The sequence below is a fragment of the Tamandua tetradactyla genome, chromosome 2 (assembly GCF_023851605.1).
Source record: "Tamandua tetradactyla isolate mTamTet1 chromosome 2, mTamTet1.pri, whole genome shotgun sequence".
Lineage (NCBI taxonomy): Eukaryota > Metazoa > Chordata > Mammalia > Pilosa > Myrmecophagidae > Tamandua > Tamandua tetradactyla.
Genome location: NC_135328.1, coordinates 59,468,225 through 59,493,897, shown reverse-complemented (window position 1 = coordinate 59,493,897; position 25,673 = coordinate 59,468,225). Strand labels below are relative to the sequence as shown.

Genomic DNA, 25,673 nt, shown 5'->3' with positions numbered 1-25,673 from the left:
ATAATAAAAAGGGACAAAGTATATATATATATATATATATATGCAATAACATGGATGAATTTCAAAAAGATTATATTTAGCTAAAGAAGCCAGACCTGAAAGAAAACAATATATTATGTTTCCACATATTTCAAGCTCTAGAATAAGCAGAATTAATCTCTGGGGATATAAATGGCTTCTGGGGAGGAGACATAGACTGTGCAGGGACACAAGAGAACTTTCTGACATGATGGCAGTGTTCCTTAATTGATTTGGATGTAGATCTTTGTCAAATCTCATTAAACTTTACCCATAAAATCTATGCAGTTAATTTTTGTAAATTTTATTTCAATTTGTGAAATGAAAGAAATGGAAAGGTCTGGATAGTTCTATCTAGGGCATTTTGAAGTTTTAAACTGCACAAAAATCCATGTTAAAAAGAAAACATGCGATCAGATTCTTAATGCTGTATATATAATAGATAACTGCAATTGTACAGTCATACAATTCAAAGTGGATGACTTTTGGTGGCTTCTATATGCTTTATTCTTTAAGAAAATCCAGTTTTCCTTGTGTGTTAACATTTTGTATATTAATATGAGGATTTACCAGTTGTTTCTCTCTTAAAAGAATTGCTTCTTGATTTCTTCTGGACTTTTTTTTTATTTAGGCCAACAGAACTTTTTAGAAGTTGTAATGCTCAGTCAGATCAAGGAGCCATGAATGACATGAAGCTGTGGGAAAAAGGAAGCATAAAAATGCCATTTATAAACATACCTGTTCTTGACATTAAAAAGTGTCAGCCAGAAATGTGGAAAGCAATAGCTTGTTCACTGCAGATTAAACCTTGTCACAGTAAATCCCGGGGAAGTATTATTTGCAAGTAAGTTTCCTTCATCATGTCTCTTTAGTTTGGTTCAGACCCTTCTTAATCTACCTCTATCTCGAGAGTTTTCTCTCCCACAACTTCTCTTTCCCATCACCCACACATGCCAAATGCTTTTCCACTTTTCCCCCTCTGCTTGAAATTCCCTTCCTTCATCTCCACTTGCTTAAACCTGCCTGTTCTTCTTGGCCCTTTTCAAATACCAGTCATTCCTGTGCAATATTCCCAGACTTCTCCCGTTAATAGTAATCTACCATTACTACAAATTCCTATAGAACTATATTTGTATTTTTCTTAGAGTATTTACTCAATTTAAGAAACATTTGAGTACTTTCAATGCGCAACTCAGTTTTATTTTTGTATTTTACTTTGTTTACTTGTCTTATATTCTCTATTAGACTTTGCTCTCCTTGAGGAGCATTTTCTTCTTTGTGCCTTCTCCTCAAACCCCCACCCCTTGCACCCTCTTTCCTCTTTTCCTCTCCTTCATAAATTAGCATAACTATGACACAATAGAAAATACCATAAATGTTTGATAAGTGATGTAGTGAATATAGCCATTAGGCATGTTCCTAGGAAACATTTTGTGAAAGATTTGCTTAGCAGATCTAAGATAAATTAAAGATGGGAACTGCTATGGTGGGGGATACCAGAAGCATTCACGTCATAGTAATCTGTCAGCCTCTCTTCAAGTGTCGTTTTTTCCAGAAAGTTTTTCTGTAACCAAGTTAATAGCCAGCCCCTAAATTGTTGGTAATTGCCTTAGGGCTGCTGGGTACTTGATGACTGATTGCAGATTATTTCAACCTTAAACAGGGCCCAGAGCTATTCTCTGACATGAATTGGGGATGACCTGAGTATGGGACATATTGGGTGACAGGAAAGAGGTGAGGGAAATTTGTAGACTCTTAGCACAAAAAACTTATAGGAGAGTCAAATCGCTCTTGAAGACAGAGAAAATTTTAGTGGTGGAGAATCCATTTGGTATAACCCAAATACTTTAATGCTGATAACTAATGAGATATTTCTTAAAAAGAAAAAACAAGCATAAGGTCTTGAAAGCAAGATATATGATTTTGCAAAGAGCATCTTATATCAGTCTAGTTTAATTTTCTTTCAAAAAGAGTTGAAAAGCTACATTCATAGTATCAACAGTAAGTCTAAGTATAAAATTTGAGCAAGGCCTTTGATCTCAGATAAGACAAAGTTGGGGATATTTTGACAGTATATTTCATTACTTACTATTCAACCTGGGGTCCCCTATGATTCCTGTTCTCTTACCATCTTGCAATAACCAATGGTGAAACATTATTGGTTATGAAAACTCACTTTCCGGCAAGGTTAAGAAACAAAATGGATATTAATTAGACAATTGAGAAGGTCCCTTCAAACCTAAATTTGTGTATATTTTTCTTTTCAAGATCAGATTGTGTAGAGATTCTCAAGAAATGTGGAGACCAAAACAAGTTTCCTGAAGACCACACAGCTGAAAGTATTTGTGAGCTTTTATCACCTACAGATGACCTGGAGAATTGTATACCTTTGGATACATACCTCAGTAAGTCTTTTTTTTTCTCCTTCCATCTTTGCCCTTGCTGTTTGTTTTTGATAAGCATCTATCTGTTGAGAACATGTCGTTTAATGATGCTATCTTAATCACAGAACCTTATCTTATTTTGCTTGTCCTCTTTGGCCCAAGACAAAATTGTTATCTTGAAAAATATAAACAGAAGTGATTATAACTCTTGATTTTCCCTTAGTTTCAGTTTCTTGCTTTGATTCTTGAAATAATTTTAGAAAAAGGCACAAAATTAACAATAAACTAGTTTTTCATTATGTCAGTCTGAAGAACTAGTGAAGTGCTGTTAATCAGGCATTCTAAGGGCGAATCAGAGGCTGGTGTTCTCAGATAGCCACCTTGGTATCATTTCTGTGTCCTTGCCATGATTTGAACAGGTGGTAGAATTTCCCCCAGGGAGTGTCCCGCTTTTCATCATCAGAGTATCAGTGGACCTGAACCAGGCATTGGCTCAGACTTATCCATCAAACAGCAAGTGGGGAATGATAGTCTGGGTTAGTTCATGAAAATGGAGCGTATCTCAATGCTTCACTTTCTTTCTGCCAAATACTTTTGCCAAAAGCTAGAAGAATAGGTTGGTATCTCATAAAGGGGTCCTGGAGCTGAGCTTCCTGGCAGCAAGGTGACTAGGTATGACGGTGCTCAGAGGACAAGTACTTAGAAAAGGGAAGTGTTTCAGCTACCACCAGAGGGCATTAATGCCATGGGCTGGCTGGAAAGGCAGGCAGTGAACTCAGCTCCTGCTGTTTTGTTTTCCTGTTTCACACAGAAGTTCAGCTACATATAACAGAACCACCAGTGTAAGTAAAAGAAAGCTAAGGAGTAAATAGTTCAGGGCTGTTTTAGTGATACCATTATCAGGAATCCAGGCTCCTCCTCTTTCACCACCATCCTTGGCTCTTGGTTTCTATCATCAAGGTACTTTATGTTCATTATCATCATAATGTGAACTAGAGTTCCAGAAACCATATCCTGGTTCCTGACAGTAAAAAGGAAAGGAGAGAACAAACAATTCTTGATATAACTAGGCCACCCCTGGTTATAAGGGAGCCTGGGGAAGACTATCTTTTAGCTGGGTCCATTGCCATCTTAAGTAAAATTGGGGTTCTCTTAATAACGCGAAAGAGAAGAGTGGGTGCTCGATGCACAGCTGATAATAGCTACCACATTTTCTCAAGACCAGCAAGCTATGTCCCTTAGCCTTTGTGATCATTGTAGCAAAAAACATTAGAAGAGAATATAGACCTCTGTGACTTCGAGCAGTTTACTTCACCTCTTTAATCCTCCTCTTCTCTGCTTATGAAATGATTGGACTGGATGAGGTGAACTCCAAGAGCTCTTATACTTCTATTAGTCGTAGATTCTGAATCTGGCCTAGTAAATCAAATAATAATAATTATAAACCAAATAAACAAATTAATATATTTACAACCATAGACTCTATTAGAGCAATCAAATATATATATGTAGAAGGAAGGTATTTCAATGGGAAGAAAATTGAAGAAATGTCTTTTTTTGGGATTTCTGTACTTTTTAAATATCACAGTACTCTGTATTATGTTAGACTTTTGGTCATCATTTCACAAGTTAATAAATATAATCACAGTATAGGGTCCATCTTACCATAATAAATTATTATCATTTATGGTAAAATATGTCAAATTATTTCTCTTGGATATAAGCAACTATTTGACCACCTTATTCAAAATATACCTTGTAACTTTCCATCCACTTCTACTACTTAACTTATTACTTACTACATTACTTTATTATATATGTCATATATATTATATATATCTCTATGTGATATTTATATAAATATATCAGTGTTTCAAATTTAAATATATAATATATAAATATATAAACATTTATATATTTATATATAATAACATATATATTAAAATATATATATTTATTGTCTGTTTCTCCTTTCTCTACTAGAATATAAACATGTTAACTCTACATTAGAGATCATTGTTCACCATTGTATTCCCTGTTCTTAAAATTTTACTTGAAATATTGTAGGTATTAAATAAACATATGCATGTATATTTATGCTAAATTCACAAGTCATCAGAAGATATGAGTTGTTTAATAGCTTACTATTAAACCTTATTTTATGCATGTAAGTTCTCCATTTTTTTTCCAGCCATGATTAATTCAGATAATTTATATACCTCTTTTACTCTTTTAGGTTGGTTAAATTGATCTGTTATTGGCTTTTCAGGGCCAAGTACTTTAGGTAACATTGTAGAGGAGGTGACTCACCCCTGTAACCCAAACCCTTGCCCTGCTAATGAGCTCTGTGAGGTAAACCGAAAAGGGTGTCTATCTGGAGATCCCTGCCTTCCATACTCTTGTGTTCAAGGTAAGAGGTAGGTGGGGGGTGGGGTGAATATGGATATGTACTGCTAGTGTTTCTCTTTTTTTTCTTTCTTTTTTAGGCTCAATACAAATAGGCTTAGATTTCTGGAGGTCAGAAGTTTCACTGGGCTAAAATCAAGGTATTAGCAGAACTGTATTCCTTCTGGAAGGTCTAGAGGAGAATTCATTCCTGTGTTTTCCAGTTTCTAGAGGCTGCCCACATTCCTTGACTTGTGGCTCCTTTCTATCCCAGTAACATATCACTCCATCCTTTGCTTCTGTTATCATATCTCCTTCTCTGACTCTCCTGCCTCTCTCTTTCCCTTATGAACACTGTTATAATCATATTGGGCCCATCTATACAAGATAATCTCCCTTTCTCAAGGTCTTTAATTTAATCACATATGCAAATTCTCCTTTGCTATGTAAGGTAACATTCACAGATTCTGGGGATCAGTACAGGGACGTCTTGAGGGGCCATTATTCTGGCCACTGTAGTCCCTTAGCTTATTTGCTTAGGGTGAGGTGTCTCTGCAACATTGACAGGGTTATGTTTCAGACCCAAGTGGCAGAGCCAACTTTCTGGTGTTTCTTAACAGGGATTATCTTTAGAATGAGGATACAAAGGACTTTATTTTCTACATTATGGCTTTCTGCAGTTGTCTTAGTTTCCTGGCTGCTAAAACAAATACCATACAGTGGGTTTGGCTTACACAATGGGAATTCATTGGCTCACGGTTTTGAGGATAAAATCATTTGTAGTCCAAAATCAACACATCAGCAAGGTGATGCTTTTTCCTTGAAGACGTTCTGGGGCTGGCTGCTTGGTCCTTCCTTGACTTTTCGGACCCTTGGTAATGCACTTGATGATGGCTTCTCCTTTCTGCTCTGGGTGCCATTGACTTTCGCTTCTTCCCATAGCCTTTTTTTCTCTCTGTGTCTGAATTTCGTTCCATCTGTAAAGGACTCCGATAATTTGGATTAAAGCCAACCTGATCCTTTCGGCCTACACTTTAAAGTAACATCTTCAAGAAATCCTGTTTCCAGTGGGTCCACATCCACTAGAATGGGGACCAAGAACTGGGATCACAATTCAATCCGCTGCAGTAATACTTGAGGTTTTCCCAATAAACATGTAATACTTATATGAATATCAGTCCAAAAACTTGACTTATAATGAGTAATAGAGTCTTGCCTGCAAAAGAAAAGAGAACCTTGGGCCAGCTTTTTATACATTCTCTTCCATATTGTAATGTTTGAGAAAATGCACTGCATTTTATTCACGTGTTTTTCTTTCTTTCCTTTAGTATATGGAGAAATGGTATACTGAATAGGGTGCATAATTATATCCATAAATTCTTATGTTGTGTTGAAATCCATATGTTTTTTAAGATTGAAAAATTTTATGCTGTAGAATACTGATAGACTTTATTTCTCTGTACGTCTCTTTTAAAATACAGTTATGGTGGGCCATGGTGGCTCAGCAGGCAGAGTTCTAGCCTGCCATGCCGGAGACCCGGGTTTGCTTCCTGGTGCCTGCCCATGCAAAAAAATAAAAAATAAATAAAATAAAATACAGTTATGGTAGTCTTGCTTCCTTTTATATATTTCCCAATTGAATATGCTTCTTTTATCATGTTAGAATCAATATCTTTAAAGTATCTGTGAAGTAAAAAGGAATAAAACAGTAAATAAGCATGATGTCTCAAAGGATCATCTATAATATTTGTGTAAAACAATACTGTATCAGCTGTGAAGTCATAATAAACTTTGTTAAAATTGGAAATGTAGGGTGTTTTAAATTTCAAAATAATATTTTCTGTTCCTTATATTTATTATAATTTGAGCAATGTTTTTTTAGCAAGAAAACAATGCATAGTTGCTTAAAACAGTGATATCTGTGTTCTAAATTCTTTAAATATGGAAATCAACTCAGAATTCTCTAGTTTTGCTAAACTCAGAAAGTCTACCATGTAACAAGATAGAAAATGGATTTCCTAAAGCTCAGCCAAGTATTCAGTTTTTCTTTTAGGCATATCTTATGTTCTATCACTAAAAACGTGTCCCGACCAAGATTATTCTAAAAATACTGTTTCTCTACTCGTTAAAAAAAAATCTTTAATTAACCCAAAGAAATAAAATAACTACTTTCAGCATTTTTGTACTGAACTATAGCTGACTTGCAGGTATAGATACTTAATCATCACTGCCCAACAAAACATCAAATTTTTATTTGAGAGAATATACTTTTGCCAATGTACCAAAGCAAATTCCCTAATTTGGTGAAAATTCTATTACATAGTCTTTAATAGTCACACAGTACCTATGAGCCTTTATGAAGTACATTTAATGTCATAAAACAAGGTCATAGAACAATACTATATCTCTCTTAGACAATTTTCATTTGTACAGGTTGCAAATTGGGAGAAGCTTCTGATTTCATCGTCCGTCAAGGGACACTAATCCAGGTGCCATCATCTGCAGGGGAAGTTGGTTGTTATAAAATTTGTTCATGTGGACAAAGTGGACTCTTAGAAAACTGTATGGAGATGCACTGTATAGACCTCCAGAAATCTTGTATTGTTGGAGGAAAAAGAAAAAGTGAGTCTTGAAATATATTTCTTTTTTTTTTTTAATATGAAATTAGTTGTCTTAACTTCGTAGGAAAAACGTTGGATGGTTCTCACTGAAGAATAAGCTCTACAAATCAGATACTCCATGGCAGTATTTTTCAAACTATACTCTACAAGGTGCTAATCTAAGGAATCCTCTTAGAAGCCTCCTCAAGAAGGGGTTAAATGCTAATAATAAGTAATGAGTACTAATTGAACTCTAACCGTGTACCAGGCACTGTGCTAGGTCTTAGCCTGCATTATCTCATTTCATCCTCCCACTTACCTTTTGTAGAGGTTCCATATCATCCCCACCTCACAGAGGAGGAGACTGATGCTCAAAGAGGTCACCCAGCTAGTAGGTGGCCAACGTGGAATTCAGCCCTAGGCCTATTTGACTCCAAAGCCCATGCCCCTTGCAGCAAGGCCACACGTTCTGCTTGCTCTCAGCTCTCACCATCCCTTTCCCAACCATGCTTCCTCTCCCCACCCAACACCAAAAGTGAAACTCAGGTTTGATATCATGGAGAGCAAACTAGCTGATGGGAATTGCACTGTGGTTAGGGATTGGGAGGGAGCACATTAAAAAGTACCACCCTCTGATCACCTCTAAAAGTTTTTGGGTCTTGCTTTCCCACTGCTTCCTTAAACTTTTTTTGCTTATAGCCTTTACAATTGTCATGTCCATATATGACCTAAAAAATAGTGGGAAAAAATGTCACTATTTAGAATGTGCTCTTTGCCCCACCATCCTGCTCTGCTATCCCACCTTTATATTCTTCTCCCCACCCCATTAAACAAAATAGTTCAACTTCCATATGCTTCTTTGTTTACCCTTCTGTGTGTGACCTTATTTGAAAGAAGAGTGTTCTTGGCTAAAAAGAGCTTACAAACTTCTACCCTAGAGCAAATCAGGTATTTGTTTCATAGTCCATATGCTACTTGGCTAAAATGTGGAGGTAGGTACCTTCTATCACAAAAAATATCGGAGGAAAAACAAATTCATTCCTTCCATAGACTGTCATGGAAGTCTATGGAACTTCCTTTTGTTCTTTCTTACATAAGAGCATCCTACTTCCTTGGAGAGCTAAAACTGTGATGGAAGACTAGGTTTAGGTTTTATATGATAAGATGGGAGAGAATATGCATCACAAAAAGGAGCAGACCAAACAGTCACTCCTGTCAGGGCACCAGGAGAGTCTTTGACCCATCAGTGGCATCGGTCTGTTCCTGGAGAAGTGAAGAAAGGTCCAAAAAGAGAAGCAGAGCAAACAGAAGAGGCAACCTGAAACATTCTCTGAGATTAGGGAGAAGTCTTGTGAGACCAGTACGTTAGGGGCTTGGAGGGTTTGGTGGGATGTAAATACAAAAGTATAAATATCTCAGATTTAACTCCTTAGTTTGTATACTCAGAAGTAGTCTTCCAAGAATTTCCATTTTAAAGCTTTTTAAACGTTTTAAGATTTATGCTTTATTTCTAAATGTATGATACAGGTCAACATTTTATTTATCTTTCTCTCAGGTCATGGAACAACCTTTAATATCGACTGCAATGTCTGTTCTTGTTTTGCTGGCAATTTGGTATGTTTTACCCGGCTCTGCCTCAGTGAGCACAGTTCAGAAGATGATCGTCGCACCTTCACAGGTAACTGGTCACCCAGAGGCTATCCTAAAGAGGCCATCATTCCTTTGGACTCATTTTTCCCCGAGAGATGAGACTGATGCTCCTTCTCCAGAGTGGGTTTAACTGCAAATATAACAGTAAAATAAGTACAAAATCTGAGCACAATATGCTTTTCCTTGCCACATTTCAGTTTCTTCCTCAATGAATTGAAGGCATTGTACTAAATTATTTCTTTATTCTGTAATTCCATGAGTCAAAAAGAGCAGGGCCTGTCATTAGGATAGTTTTAGTTAAATGGATATTTTCTACAAGCTAAAATAACCCATTTACCCTTGGGTTAAACCAATTATGGTTTAAAATATTCATGTATTTTCTAAGTTTGTTTCTGTTCTAATGTTTTTCTCACCACCTTCTTTCTTTACCTACCTTAACTTACCAGTTCATTACTTCCACAAACAGTAATGTCCCAGAATACTACTTTCTTGGCTTTACTGTGTTCTATGCTACTGGAACTTCTGCAGCTCTATACCATCTCATATACCAGTAGGTGGTAAGGCCCGTGAGATGGGATGCTTTTCTCTGGAGAAGAATATACAGTTGCCAGTAGCAGTGGCATTATCTACTGGTATCTGCTTTTGCCCAGATCTGAAGTACTTCTGGTTCTGGGTAAAGAGGAGCCAGGTAGCTGCCATTGCCCCATTTCATGTGGCTGCAATGACAACTTGATTCTTCCTTTCCTGGAGTTAGTATTATACCTGGAATGAGGTGGGGGCAGACATGGGGGGAAACAGACGAGAGATTTACTGACCCTACCCCTGAAGCCCATTGGAAATCAAAAGTAAGTCAGATAAAAAGAAAAAGTAAATCATAAATAAGAATGAAAGCTGAGCTGTTGGGGAGGTAGTAGGACTAATTCTACCCAATCCTCTGTCCACCCTAATGAGAAGCAGCCATCACTGTCCCTTTATTATTGTCCTGCTCTGACAAGGATAATTCATTCTACTTAGGAAGCCATAGAGGGGTGTGAGTATGAAACTCTAAAGAATAATGCTAAAAATTTACAGGAGAAACATTTATTTTATTGAGGTTTTTTTTTTAATTTCTTAGTACATTTGCATCGATTTAGGAAAAGGTTTATTATTGAGGTTTTTTTAATGTATTATACTTTTATATATAAATGATTTGAGAAGTGAACTTTATAGCTAGCAGAACTCTTTTTCCCTGTATTTGTGCGACCCCTAGTATCCTGGAATAAATCAAGTTAATGACTATTTAGCTACTAGAATCTTAGGGGATTTTACTGGACATGAGTACCACATAATTGAGACTCAGTGTCACAGTCCAAATGTGATCAGAGAAGACATTCATAAAAATTCCTAAGCTTCAAAATTACATTAATTTCACGAGTTACCTTCTCCTTCCTGGCCCACCCCACCCCACCCCCACCACCTCCCTAAAGAGATGTAAGTGGTAGGAACCTATGTGAAGAACTAATAACCTTCGTTCTTTATCTTGATTTTGTTATTACCCTTTAACATTCCAGAAATCCCCTAAGCCTGACTTCAAAAATCTAAATTCTACATTTAATGTATCAGACTGGCAGAAACGTTCTTTACTTTTCCTACCTATGTAGCCTTGTTTACCTAGGATCAGGGTCTGAAGACCTTCAATTAGCTGGCCATGACTAGAACAAAGGAAAGCCCTTGTGTAGGCGAATGGCTTTTTAGAGACTTGCTGCCTTTAAAAACCCTGTCAGAGATTGGAGGGAAGTTATTTCTGACTTAATATACAATTCTGTTTTCCTTTTTTTTGCATGGGCAGGCACTGGGAATCGAACCCAGGTCCCTGGCACAGCAGGCGAGAATTCTGCCATTGAGCCATCATTGCCCGCCCTACAATTCTGTTTTTACATTATACCTCCATATCATTGCTAATGGTACATCTTAATAAGGAAGTACAGGGGGGAACGGTAATATACAAATACCTGTTGTTGAAGTTGTTTCCTCTCTTCAGGTCTGCCCTGTAACTGTGCAGATCAGTTTGTCCCCGTATGTGGGCAGAATGGGCGCACTTATCCCAGTGCCTGCATTGCTCGTTGTGTGGGTCTCCAAGACCATCAGTTTGAGTTTGGATCATGCATCTCAAAGGATCCATGTAATCCTAACCCTTGCCAGAAAAACCAAAGGTAAGTAAAATGGCTCCTTATCTTTTTCAACCAAAGATCAACACTTAGAAAGCATCTGCTGTGTACCAGATGGTGGAAATTAAAAGATGAATAAGAAGTATTTACTACCCTGAAGAGCTTGGAGTCTAGAGGGAAAGAGCCATGTAAAGCTCTTGGTAGCATTCTGTGATTGGGAGCCCAGAAGTGGAATAGTTAATGCAGCCGGGGGAAAAGACTGGTAAAGCCTCCAGAGGATGTGATACTTGGTTGTATCTGGAATGATTCAGTATGATATTATAGGCAAGTGTTTGCAGTGGAAGAAATGTGGTGTTGGTAAAACGAGAGAGTTAAGAGGAGCAAAAATCTTGACTGTGGGAAATGAGGAGAAAGCATGGTTTATATGAGGAGATGTAACAGTTCTGTAGTGCTAGGACATTCAGTGTGAGGCAAGAAGAGATAATGGAAAAACAAGAAAAATAGTCTTATTCTTCACAGTGGCTATTTACACCTGATGTAACGGGAAAATTTCTTCTACTTACATACAACCATTTTAGGAATTAAACATGAGAAATCTGGAAATACAACTTCATTCTTATTTAAAATTATTTGTTCCTGGTCTCCTTTCTCTTCAATCCTCTCTGAGCTCAGAGTAGAGTTGATCTGGGTTAGCAATGGTTTTCCAGAGCACATGCCCTGCCAACTCTCTTAGGTTTCAGCCTTTTGGAACAGAAGTTCAAACTGGCTGCCTCAGAGTCCTGAGTGAGACACAACCCATTGCCACAGTCCATTCTTTATGAAGGATTTTGTGGAGTATCAGAAATTAACCGTTCCATCCTAAAAACCAGCAGAATGGATTTAAGCAGTAAAAAAGAAAAATAGATGAATTGGACTTAATCAAAATTAAAAACTTTTGTGCAGCAAAGGATATTATCAAGAAAGTGAAAAATAACTCACAGAATGGGAAAAAAATATTTGCAAATCAAATATCTGATAAGAGTCTAGTATCTAGAATATATAAAGAACAACTCAGCAGCAAAAAGACAAATTACCCAGTTTAAAAATGGGCAAAGAACTTGAATAGACGTTTCTGCAAGGAAGATATACAAATGGCCAACAAACACATGAAAAGATGGTCAGTATTATTAACCATTAGGGAAAGGCAATTCCAAAATCATGATATACTACTTCATACTCACTAGGTTGGCTGTCATCCTTCAAAATGGAAAGTAAGTGTTGGTGATGATGTAGAGATATTGAAATTCTTGAACATTGCTAGTGGGAATATAAAATGTCACTGAATTGTACACTTTTAAATGGTGAATTTCAATCCAGTTAAAAATAAAAAGAAATCTCCCAGTGTGAAAGGCCTTTCTGGGTACAATGCAAAACAAATACAAAAGAAAAGATTGAAAAGTGTTTTTCATTCTTTGGTAACAGACCAATGACAAACTGGGAAGAATATTTGTATCACACAGAGAAAGGGTTGATGTCCTTACGTTGTATAAATAAGAAAAATATCAACAACTTAATATAAAAATAGGCAAAGATTAGTAACCTAATAGAAAAATGGGCTAAGAACATAAATACAGAAAAAGAAACACAAACGGTTCTTACACATTTTAAAAGATACTTGTATTAGTTAGGATAAGTAAATCTAGCTACTATATTTATACCCCAAATTATCAGTACTTTGACATAAAAGAAATTCAAATAGAATTTTTTCCTGGATGTTCAGCAAATGGCTTTTCACATGGTGATTCAAAGATTCAAGATCCTCTGTAGGGGTTCCATCATCCCTATGGTCTCAGAGTCCTCTCTGTCTTCAGCATCTGACCAGCAAATGCAAGAAGGGAGATATTGAAGATCACTCTTGGGAGGCGTTAAGGGACCAGGTCTAGAAGTGACATACATCACTATTTCCATCCATATTCCATCGGCTAGAATGATCTCTTGGCTGCAACTAATTGACAATAACCTAGGTAGGAGGGGCGAAGATGGCGGCTTAGCAATGTGTGCGTTTTAGTTCGTCCTCCAGAACAACTACTAAATAACCAGAAACAGTACAAAACAGCTCCCGGAGCCACATCAGTGACCAGACACACAGCGTACCCCAGTCTGGACCAGCTGAACTGGCTGAGCCTCCCCAGAACCGTAAGTTCCCCAAGCCCCGGAGGCCCGCGCCCTGCACCCCTACCCCACAGGCGCTTCCCAGAGGGAAAGGAAAGAGATTCTAAACCTGGTCAAGGCAGAGGTCGCTCATTGGGCTCAAGGAAAAAGAGGAAAGGGGAGGAAACGGAGGTTTTAGTGGCTGTGTTTCTATGGAGACTTGGCAGCCTCTGGATTCAGTGGCGGGACTTCTCGGGCTGTAACTGCCCCAGGCATAGGCAGAAACGGGCTGCTTTCAGGGCTGTCTCCCACCTGTGCCTTCCCCAGGGGAGGGGTGAAGACCAACTCAGGTGGAATCCCTCCCTCAAAGAATTCAGACACCAGGGCTTGGCAATTTGAAGCCATTAAAACCAGCTTACAACCTCTCCTCTGTCTCCACCACGCCCCCAACAGGGAGAGTCTGCCAGAGTTAAAGGAGCCATAACATCTTTTGTTGGTGGGACCCGCAGGCAGACAAGTGCCACATACTGGGCAGGATAAGAAAAACAGAGCCCAGAGACTTCACAGGAAAGTCTTTTAACCTGCTGGGTCTCACCCTCAGGGAAAACTGACGCAGGTGATTTCTTCCCCCTGATAGGAGGCCAGTTTAATCTGGGAAAACCCAGCTGGAGTCTATAATACCTACATAGACCCTCCTAAGGGTGGGGAGGGAAAAGGCACCATATAAGCAGGGCAAGAAACAAGAAAACAAGAACTGAAAAATTATCCTCTGTTAAACAAAACCTAAGCTAGAGGTCCAGAAAAAGCTGAACTGAAGGTCAAAGAACAGATAAACAACAAACTCATCTAGCAAGAAAACTCTAGATAAGAGAAGTGAAAGCAATCTCCAGAATAAACTAATTAAGGTAATTAAATGTCTAGATGCCAGCAAAAACTAACAAATCACACCAGGAAAATTGAAGATATGGCCCAGTCAAAGAAACAAACCAATAGTTCAAATGAGATACAGGAGCTGAAACAATTAATTCAGAATATACGAACAGACATGGAAAACCTCATCAAAAACCAAATCAATGAATTGAGGGAGGATATGAAGAAGGCAAGGAATGAACAAAAAGAAGAAATGGAAAGTCTGAAAAAACAAATCACAGAACTCATGGGAATGAAAGGTACAGTAGAAGAGATGAAAAAAACAATGGGAACCTACAATGGTAGATTTGAAGAGACAGAGGTTAGGATTAGTGAACTGGAGGATGAAACATCTGAAATCCGACAAGAAACAGAAACTATAGGGAAAAAAATGGAAAAATATGAGCAGGGACTCAGGGAACTGAATGATAATATGAAGCACACAAATATATGTTGTGGGTGTCCCGGAAGGAGAAGAGAAGGGAAAAGGAGGAGAAAAACTAATGGAAGAAATTATCACTGAAAATTTCCCAACTCTTATGAAAGACCTAAAATTACAGATCCAAGAAGTGCAGCGTACCCCAAAGAGAATAGATCCAAATAGACGTTCTCCAAGACACCTACTAGTCAGAATGTCAGAGGTCAAAGAGAAAGAGAGGATCTTGAAAGCAGCAAGAGAAAAGCAATCCATCATATACAAGGGAAACCCAATAAGACTATGTGTAGATTTCTCAGCAGAAACCATGGAGGCGAGAAGACAGTGGGATGATATATTTAAATTACTAAAAGAAAATGTAACCTAGATGTTTGCCCAGGAAGAAAGTATATGAGTTTGTTGAGTATCTGCCAGTCTCTGCCATGGTGCTTAACATTCTTCATATTAAGAGAAATTTAAATTAAATTAAAACTACAATGGTGTACCATTTTTCATTTATGAGATTAGCAAAGATAAAAATTTGGTATAATATAGGGAAATAGGTACTCATAAAGGAGAGTATTGGGGGTAGGATTGGTATATGTTCCATGGAAGGCAATTTGGCCAAATCTCCTGAAATTTTACATACACATACCATTTAAATCAGCATTTCCACTTATAGGAAGTTTATTCGGTGGTTGTTTCCATTTGCTAAAGCTGCTGGAATGCAGTTTACCAATGGGTTGGCTTTTATAGTGGGGATGTATTGGTTTACAAATTGACAGTTCTAAGGCCATGAAAATGTCCCAGTTAAGGTATCAACAGTATGATCCCTTCTCTGAAAAAAGACCACTGGCATCTGGGGTTCTTCTGTCACATGGGAAGGCACATGCTGGCGTCTGCTGGTCCTTCACTCCCAGGCTTCACTGCTTTCAGGTTCTGGCTCTTTCAGTTTCTGTGAATCCTTGCTTACCTCACCCAGGGCTTTTCTCTAAGCTTCTCTGGGTGTTTCTCTCTCTAAACTATCTTTTTCTACCTTTTATCCTCTCATAAAGGATTAAGACCCACCTTGAATTGGGTGAGTCATATCTCAGCTGAAATAGCCTAATCAAAAAGTCCCACCCACAAAAGATTTGCACCCATAGGAATGGATTAAAAGAACATGGTGTTTTCTTCAAACCAGCACAGCGGTATTCACTTGTGTAAGATGTTTATACAATGATATTTGATGGATTATTGCTTGTAATAACAAATACTGGAACCACCTAGAGCCTCTTAATAGGGCACTGGTTAAACAAATGAAGGTTCTGTAAAATGGAATAATATGTAGTCATAAAATATAATGGGGAAGGAGTGACATCAGTGAAAACCACAGAGTAGGCACCACTAAAAATGTTCTCTATTAAAGCAACAAGATGACTGGGGGAAAATGTCAAAATCAACTTTTCCAAAACTCTGGAAATTAACCAAAGGCCTGTAGCAATATGGGGAGCAGTTATTTAAGGAAAATGATTGACTCTCACTAAGAATAGTGAGCTTTGCCCTATTCTTCCCTCCAATTCTGCATTAGCCTTGAAAACCAACAGGACTCAATCACAGAAAAAACCAGCAATCTGTAGACACTGGAGGGGGCAGAATGGTGTTAAATCTCTTTTAAAACTTCATACCTAGATCATTGTAATTATTTGACCAGTATGGTGGGCTCCTAGAAGATCCCATTTGCAAAGCTGTCTTTATTTGGTCTGACTAGGAGCTTGCCCAGTGTGAAAAACCTTTTTCCCAGGGACATTTGTCAAAAACATTAGACAATGGCTCTCTGGGGCAGAAGATAGTGTTGGGGTGAACAACAGTCTAACTAAAACTCTTAAAAGGAAAGGATGAGGATGAGATATCCATAGTAACATTGAAAAACTTTGACATAATTCTGAGAATCTGGAAAATCACAAGAAAATATAGAGCTCTTTGTATGCCCAAGTCCATGTGCATGGTCAGGAAGATCTGAGAAGGTCCTAAGGTGACTTTGAGGCTCTGCACAAACAGGAAGTTAAGCTCAGTATTGGGACATGTAGGCATGTAGGGGGTTCCCAAGACCATTCCAGGTTCAATGATTTGCTTCATGGGTTTCAGTATATACTCAATGATTTATATGATTTATTATAGCAAAAGGATACAAGCACAGTCTGCAAAGGGGAGAGGTTTAAGGGGCCAAGCCCAGAGGAAACTTAGGCACAAGCTTCCAGTGGAATCACACAGAAATGCTTTATTTCCCCAGGAATGAATTGTGACAACGCATGTGACATATTGTCTACCACAGAAGTTCATTAGCAACTCAGTGCCCATGGTTTTTACTGGGGACTGGTCACATAAAGCTCCTTCTGCCTAGCACATACCAAAATTCCAGACTCCCAGAAAGAAATCATGTGTTCTGCATAAACCATATGTTTGTACAGTTAGACATAGTGAGTCATTCTTATCAGGAACTGGTGGGAATCCTCCTGAAATCTAAGTTCCCAGATGCCAGTAAGGAGTCAACATTGTAAACAAGCCTATTTAAGGATAACAGTCTCAGACCTTCTTTTCTGCACACAAGCATTTAAGAAAATCTCTATCCGCTCGTTAGCTGACCATGAAGCTAACTAAGCAGAGACTTCAGTGACCACACACACACAAAATATGGACTTATTATAAAACTCTAAAGAAATGAAACAACAAGCAATAGCAAACTCTGGGGAGGATAGAGGATCTGATTTCTAGAGTTGTCACAGTATATTAAATGTCCAGTTTTCAACAACAGCAACAAAAAATACAAAATATGTAAAGAAACAAGAAAGTATGGTCTGTACACAGTGAGGGAGAAAGCAATAAATAGAAGCTAGCCTGAGGAAACATTGGTCTTGCTAGACAAAGATAGTCTTTAGGTCTGAAATGAAAGGACACTCAACAGTAACTGTAATTTATATGAAGAAATAAAGAACACTGGTAACAGTGTTACCTTTGTTACTCAGAGGTAAAAATAAAAGACAATATCAATGTATTTCTTATTTGTAATTTTCTTACTCTTCCCTGATTCATAAGAAAATTACAGTAATTTAAAAATGTGCTGATGGGCGCACAGTGTGTAAAGATACAATTTGTAAGACAATAATAACTCAAAGGAGAGGGGAGGGACCAGAGATACAGAGGAACACGGTTTTTGTTTGTATTGAAATTAAGTTGGTGTTAAGTCAACTAGATTGTTATAAGTCAAGACATTAATTGTAATCCCCGTAAGTTGAGACATTAATTGTATCCCCAGAGCAATAACTAAGACGATAACTCAAAAGTATATGGTAAAAGAAAAAAAAAGAGAACAAGGGAATTTAATAGCAGACTAGAAAATGTCTATTTAATGTAATGAAAGGTAGTAATGGAAGAATAGAGGGACAAAAAGGGCATGACATAGAAAACAAAGCAAACTGACAGCTGTAAATCCTTATCAGTAATCACATTAAAGGAAAATGGATTAAACACTCCAATTAAAAGGCAGAGATTGACAGAATGGATTAAAAACATGATCCAATAATATTTTGTCTATAGGAAACTCATTTTTTATTCAAAGACACAAAAAAATAAAAAGATGGAAAAAGATAGTCCATGCAAAGAATAATCAAAGTGAGACTGGGGTGGCTATAATAATATCAGAAAATTAGACATTAAGTGTAAAATTGTACAAAGGACAAAAAAAATAATGCATATTGATAAAAGGGTTAAAACACCAAGAATATATGAGTATAAACATATGCACCTCACAAGAGCTCCAAAATATACGAAGCAAAAACTGCCAAAAAATTGAAGGGAAAAATAGACAATTCAACAATAATAGTTGGAGACATCATTACTCCATTCTCAATATTGAATAGAATGACTAGACAAAAGATCAACAATGAAATGGAAGACTTGAGCAATGCTACAAGAACTAAGAAGCATTTATAGAATATACCATACAAAAACAGCAGAGTACACGTTTTTCTCCTGTGCACATGGAACATTTTCTAAGGTAGATCATATGTTAGATCATAATATATCTCAATAAATTTAAAAGGCTTGAAATTATACAAAGTATATTATCCAACCACAATGGGATGAACTTTGAAATCAATAATAGAAAGAAATTTGAGCACTCCACACATACATGGAAATTAAATAACACGCTCCCAGATAGCCAATGGGTAATGAAAAATTTGTGAAAGAAATAAAAAAAATATCTTTATATGAATGAAAATACAAATACCAAAACTTAGAGGATGTAGCTAAACAGTGCTTAGAGGGAAATATATTCCTGTAAATGCCTATGCTATAGAAGAGGAAAGAACTCAAATCAATAACCTAACCAAAAAAAAAGGTGGTTCTGTAGGAATATCAAAATTGACAATCCTTTAGCTAGACTGAACAAAAAAAAAAAAGAGAGAGAGTGGCAAAGATTCAAATTACTGAAATCAGGGATGAAAGAGGGGACATAAGTACTGGCCTTATAGAAATAGAAAGGATTGAAAGAGAATGCTATGAACATCTGTATGTTAACAAATTAAATAACCTAGATGAAATGGTCAAATTCCTGAGAAGATACAAACTACCAGAACTGACTCAAGAAGAAACAGAAAATCTGAAAGACCTGTAAAAAGTAATGCTATGGAATTCGTAATCAAAACCTTTCCACAAAGAAAAGCCAGCCCATTTGGCTGCACTGATGAATTCCACCAAACTTTTAAAGAAAAATTAACACCAATCCTTCACAAACTCTTCCAAAAAAATAGAAGAGGGAATCCAAAAAAGTACAAGAAGACTACAGACCAATATCTCTTTTGAATATAGACATAAATACTCAAATACTACTATACTGAATCCAGCAGCTTATAAAAGGACTATACATCATGACTAAGGGAGATTAATCCCAGAAATACAGTATTTATAAAAGAGTATACACCATGACCAATTGCAGTTAATCTCAGAAATGCAAGATTGGTTCAACATCCAAAAATCAATCTTTGTAATACAACATAGTCATAGAAGAAAGGACAAAAACAATATGATCATCTTAAAAGATACAGAAAAAGCATTTGTACCAGGACACTTACATGATTTAAAAAACTCAGCAAACTAGAAATACAAGAGCATTGTCTCGTCCTGACAAAGAGCATTAATGAAAAACCCCACAGCTAATGTGGTGAAAGGCAGATAGCTTTCCCTCTGAGATCAGGAACAAAACAAGGATGTCTGCTCTCATTACTTCTGTTCAACATTGTACTAGAAGTTCTACCCAGGGAAGTTAGGCAAGAAAAAGAAATTCAAAGTATCCAGACTGGAAAGGACAAAGTATAACTATCTCTATTTGCAGATGATGTGATCTTGTGTAATTAAAATCCTGAGAAATACACATACGGAAACACACACACTATTAGAGCTAATAAACTAGTTCAGGACAGTTGCAGGATACAGGATCAGTATACAAAAATCAATTATATTTCTATACATTAGTAATGAACAATCTGAAAGTGAAATTAAGAAAACTCCATTTATAAGAGCATGCTAAATATTTAGGAAGATTTTTTTTAAAAAAAGTATAGCACCTGTATGCTGAAAATTTCAGGCATCATTGAAAAAATTAAAGACAACTCCTAAAAATTGAAAGTCATCCTCATTAATGGATTGGAAAGTTTAGTATCGTCAAGTCAGCAATACTTCCCAGTTGATCCACAGTCAATAAAGACCCTCTCAAATTCCCAGCTGTCTTTTTTTTTGCAGAAATTGACAAGCTGATCCTCAAATTCATATGGAATTGCAGGGGACCTGGAATAGCCAAAATGATCATGTAAAAGAACAAAGAGGACTCACACTTGCCAATTTCAGAACTTATTATAAACCTACAGTAACCAAAACTTTGTAATACTAGAATAAGGATAGACATATAGATCAATGGAATAGAATCTAGAGTTCAGAAATAAACCCATACATTTATGGTCACTTGATTTTTGACAAAGGTGCTATCCTGGTTTGAAGCTGCTATATACCCCAGAAAAGGCTATGTTCGTTTAGTTCATTCCTGTGGGTAAAGAATTGTTGTGGGTGGGTTAGTTATTTCAATTTGAGATATGACCCACTTCATTCAAGATGGGTCTTAATGCTTTTACTGGAGTCCTATATAAGAGGATAAAGGACTGGGAAACTCAAAAGAGTGTAGAGAGAAAAGCCCCGGAGAAATTAAGAGAGGACCCACAAAGGAAGCCACTGGAACCAGAAGCTGAAAGCGATGAAACCAAGGACTGAAGGACCAATAAACACCAACAGTGTATCCTCCCATGGACAGAGGTGTCCTGAATACTGGTAACCTTTCTTCAGTCCAGGTATCATCCTGTTGATGCCTGAATTGGGACATTTTCATGGCCTAAGAACTGTAAATAAAGTTAATAAATCCCCATTGTAAAAGTCAACCTATTTCTGGTAAATTGCATTCTGGAAGCCTTAGCAAATCAAAACAGGTGCCAAGACAATTCAATCATAAAATAATTGTTGCTTCAAAACTGGTGGTGGGGGCAGGCCATGGTGAGTCAGCAGGTAGAGTTCTCACCTGCCGTGCTCGAGACCTGGGTTCGGTTCCCAGTGTCTGCCCATGAAAAAAAAAGTGGTGCTGGGACAACTGGAAATCCACATGCAAAAGAATGATCTTGGACTCCGATTCAAACCAGATACAAAACTTAAATCAAAATGGCTCTGATGGTTGAAGCTGTTTGTACTCCAGAAAAGATCATGTTCTTAAAGCTAATCCATTCCTGTGGGTGTGGACCTATTATAAGTGCAATCTTTTGGTGAGTAGGATCTTGATTTCAGCTGAGATGTGACCCACTCATTCAGGGTGAGTCTTAATTCTCTTATTGGAGTCCTCTATAAGAGGATAAAACACACAGAGAGGCACACAGGAAAAAGCACCAGAGAAGCTAAAAGAGAAAAGACAAAGATGCTGAGAGATGGAGCAGCCAGAAGCTGAAAGCAATGAGATTTGGGAGAGTGGGACCAGCAGATGCCACCATGTGCTGTCCTATGTGACAGAGGAGTCCCGGAGCACCAGCAGCCTTTCTTCAGGAGGAAGGTATTGTCCTATTGACATCTTGATTTGGACATTTTCATGGCTTTAGAACTCTAAACTTGTATGTTAATAAATCCCCATTATAAACCAACCCATTTCTGGTATATTACATTTTGTCAACTTCAGCAAACTAAAACAATGGCCAAAGATCTGACTGTAAAGTAAAACTATAAAACTCTTAGTGAAAACACATGTGTAAGCCTTCAACACCTTGGATTGGGCAATGGGAATTTAGATATGACACCAAACAGTGGCAGCAAAATTAAAAATGGATTAATCAGACGTCATTAAAATTAAAAACAGTTGTGCATCACAGGACATTACCAAGAAAGTGATAAAGCAACACACAAAATGGGAGAAAATACTTGCAAATCATATACCTGGTCATATACTTGTTCATCTACCTGGGACTTGAACCTAGAATTTATAAGGAACACTTACAACTCAACAATTATTTTGTTGCAACATTATTTTTCTTCAGATGTCTTATATTTCCATAAAACCATAACCTAAAAGAATATAACCCAATTAAAAACGGACAAAAGACTTAAATAGAATATTTCTAAAGAAGATGTACAAATGACCAATAAGCACATGAAATGATGTTTAACATCATTAGCCATCAGGGAAATGCAAATCAAAATCACAATGATATGCCCATTCCACACCCACTAGGAGGCTATAATAAAAAAGACAGACAATAATAGGTGTTGATGAGGATGTGGAGAAATTGGAACTCTTGTACATTTCTTGTAGGAATGTAAAATGATACACTCACTGTGTAAAACAGTTGGGCTTTTCCCCAAAAAAATTCAACATAGAGTTATTATATGACCTAGTACTCCTATGTGTATACTGAAGAGAATGCAACCTATGTTCACACAAAAACTTGTACACAAATGTTCATAGCAGCGTTATGCAGATGGCCAAAAAGTGAAAATAACCAGAATGTCCATCAGCTGATGAATGGGTAAACAAAATATGGTATATCCATCCATACAATGGAATATTATTCAGCCATCAAAAGAAATGAATTGGGTAGGGGGCAAGATGGCAGCTTAGTGAAGTGTGGAATGTAGTTCATCCTCCAGAGTAGCTAATAAATAGCCAGGAACAGTACAGTACAACTGTTGGGGCTACATCAGTGACCGGACACGCAGTCTACAGTGGTCTAGACAAGCTGGACTGGCTGAAATCTCACACAGAACTGTAAGGCGCCCAAGCTGCAGAGGCCAGCACCCCCACACAGGTACAGCAGCCTGGTTCTCCAGGAGAAAGGAAACATACTTTACTAGCAGTAAGGGCTTAGCTCAACCAAGTTCCTATTGTGGAATTAATTAATAAATTCTAACTGCTGAAAATAGGGCTGCAGCAAGATAAACCTGGAATAAGGGCTAAAGGTACTAGGAGTTTTGGGCCCAGCAGAGAGGGGGCGGGGCTGACAGGGAGAAAAAGAGAAAGAGGCTTTTTGAGTCAGAGAGCAAAAAATACTGGAAAAGGGCTGGACCCTAAAAAAGGGGATCACATAGAGCCTGGAGATACATAGAGCTACATACCAACTTAAGCTCTTGATTGACAAACCTGAGAAGTGGGGGTCCAGCTCTGAAAAGGTTTTTTGTTTTGCTGTTTTTCTACTCCTTAACAACTCATTAGATAGAACTGGAAGCCCTCTCAGGCTCAAACTGCCCCAGGCAAGGACAGAATTAGGCTTGTCTGAGAGACAAAGTAACTAATCAGGTGAAAGGAGTTAATTCCCTAAAGGTGTACCTTCCTCAGAAGAAAGAGGGGCTCAAGTGGAATCCCTCACTCTAGGAATTTGAGCCCCAGAAACTGAAAAATTGAAGCAATTCATGCCAACCTACAGTCTCACCTCTGTCTCAGCCATGCCCCCAGCAAGGAAGAGTCTGCTGAAATTAAAGACACCAGATCACTTTACACTGGTGGGAAGCCATGGACAGACAAGCACCGCATCCTGGGCAGGATAGGAAAAGTCTTCATAGAAAAGTCTCTTAACCTGCTGCATCTCACCCTCAGGGAAAACTGATGCAGACGACTCTTTCCTCCTGAGGCGAGGCCAGTCCAGTCTGGGAAAATCTGACTAGGGTCTATAATATCTGAGGAGAACCTTCTCAAAAAAAAAAGGATCCATAATAGGCACAGCAAGAAACAAAAACAAGAACTGAAAAATTCTGATCAGTTAAACAGAACCATTGCTAGAGGTCTAGAATAAGTTGAACTGAATGTCAAATAGCAGGTAGAGAACAAAGCCATCCAACAAGAAAATCCTAGGTAAAAGAGTGAAAACAACCTCCAGAATAATTGGAAATCAAATGCTTCAATGCCAACAAAAATTAACAAGTCATACTAGGAAAATTTAAAATATTCAGTATTCAAAGGAACAAACCAACAATTCGAATGAGATACAGGAGTTGAAACTATTCAGGATGTTTGAACAGACATAGAAAATCTCATCAAAAATCAAATCAGCAAGTTGAGGGAGGATATAAAGGCGGCACTGGGTGAACAAAAACAAGAAATCAAAAGTTTGAAAAAAAAATCACAGAACTTACAGAAATGAAAGGTACAATAGAAGAGATGAAAAAAAGCAATGGAAACCTACAACGGTAGAGTTGAAGAGGCAGAAGATTAATGAACTAGAGGACTGAACATCTGAAATCTGACACACCAAAGAAAACATAGGGAAAAGAATGGAAAATAGGAGCAGGGACTCAGGGAATTGAATGATAACATGAAGTATACGGATATACATGTTGTGCATGTTCCAGAAGGTGAAGAGGAGGGAAAAGAAGGACTGATGGAGGAAATAATCACTGAAAATTTCCCATCTCTTATGAAAGTCTTAAAATTACAGATCCAAAAAGTGCAGCATACCCCAAACAGAAAAGATCCAAATAGACATGCTCCAAGACACTTACTAATCAGATTGTCAGATGTCAAAGAAAAAGAGAATTTTGAAAGCAGCAAGAGAAAGCAATCCACCACATACAAGGGAAGCCTCATAAGACTAGATATAGATTCCTCAGTAGAAATCATGGAGGCAAGAACAATGGTATGATATATTTAAGATTCTAAAAGAGAAAACTGCCCACCAAGAATTCTATATCTAGCACAATTGCCCTTCAAAAATGAGGAGGAGATTAAAACATTTTCAGGCAAACAATCACTGAGAAAATTTGTGACCAACTAGCTCTGCAAGAAATACTAAAGGGAGCCCTACAGGCAGATAGGAAAAGACAGGAGAGAGAAGTCTGAGGACGAATGTAGAAATGAAGACTATCAGTAAAAGTGTCCTGGAAAAGGATTATATACACCCTAGAAAAGCCATGTTTTAATCCTGATCCATCTTGTGGAAGAAGCCACTTCTTTTAATCCTTATTCAGGACTGTAGGCTGGAAACTTTATTAAATTATTTCTACAGAGATGTGGTGTGCCCAATTGTGGGAATTAACCTTTGATTAGAGGGAGCTGTGACTCCATCCATTCCAGGTGGGTCTTGATTAATTTACTGGAATCCTTTATAAGAGGAAACATTTTGGAGAAAGTTTTAGAGCCACCAGAACCACGAGAGCCCACGCAACCAGGGACTTTTGGAGATGTAGAAGGAATACAACCCTGGGGGAGCTTCATGAAACAGGAAACTTGGAGAGAAAGCTAATACATGTTGCCATGTTTGCCATGTGCCTTTCCAGTTGAGAGAGAAACCCCAAACGTCATTGGCCTTCTTGAACCAAGGTATCTTTCCCTGGATGCCTTAGATTGGACATGTCCACAGCCTTCCCTCAATTTGGACATTTTCAGCCTTAGAACTGTGAACTAGCAACTTAAATTCCCCTTTGTAAAAGCCTTTCCATTTCTGGAATATCACATTCTGGCAGCTTGCAAATTAGAACAAAA

At 37.7% G+C, this 25,673-nt stretch overlaps 1 protein-coding gene across 1 annotated transcript in view; it reads left to right on the top strand.

The window, feature by feature from the left end:
• The window catches only part of RECK (reversion inducing cysteine rich protein with kazal motifs), a 113,264-nt gene that overhangs the window by 50,452 nt on the left and 37,139 nt on the right, over positions 1-25,673 (top strand). Inside the window, exons 11-16 of the mRNA XM_077147728.1 lie at positions 650-862; positions 2,287-2,423; positions 4,672-4,812; positions 7,221-7,409; positions 8,943-9,065; positions 11,058-11,229. Coding sequence (XP_077003843.1) covers positions 650-862; positions 2,287-2,423; positions 4,672-4,812; positions 7,221-7,409; positions 8,943-9,065; positions 11,058-11,229 — 975 coding nt within the window. The remainder of the gene's footprint in view (positions 1-649; positions 863-2,286; positions 2,424-4,671; positions 4,813-7,220; positions 7,410-8,942; positions 9,066-11,057; positions 11,230-25,673) is intronic.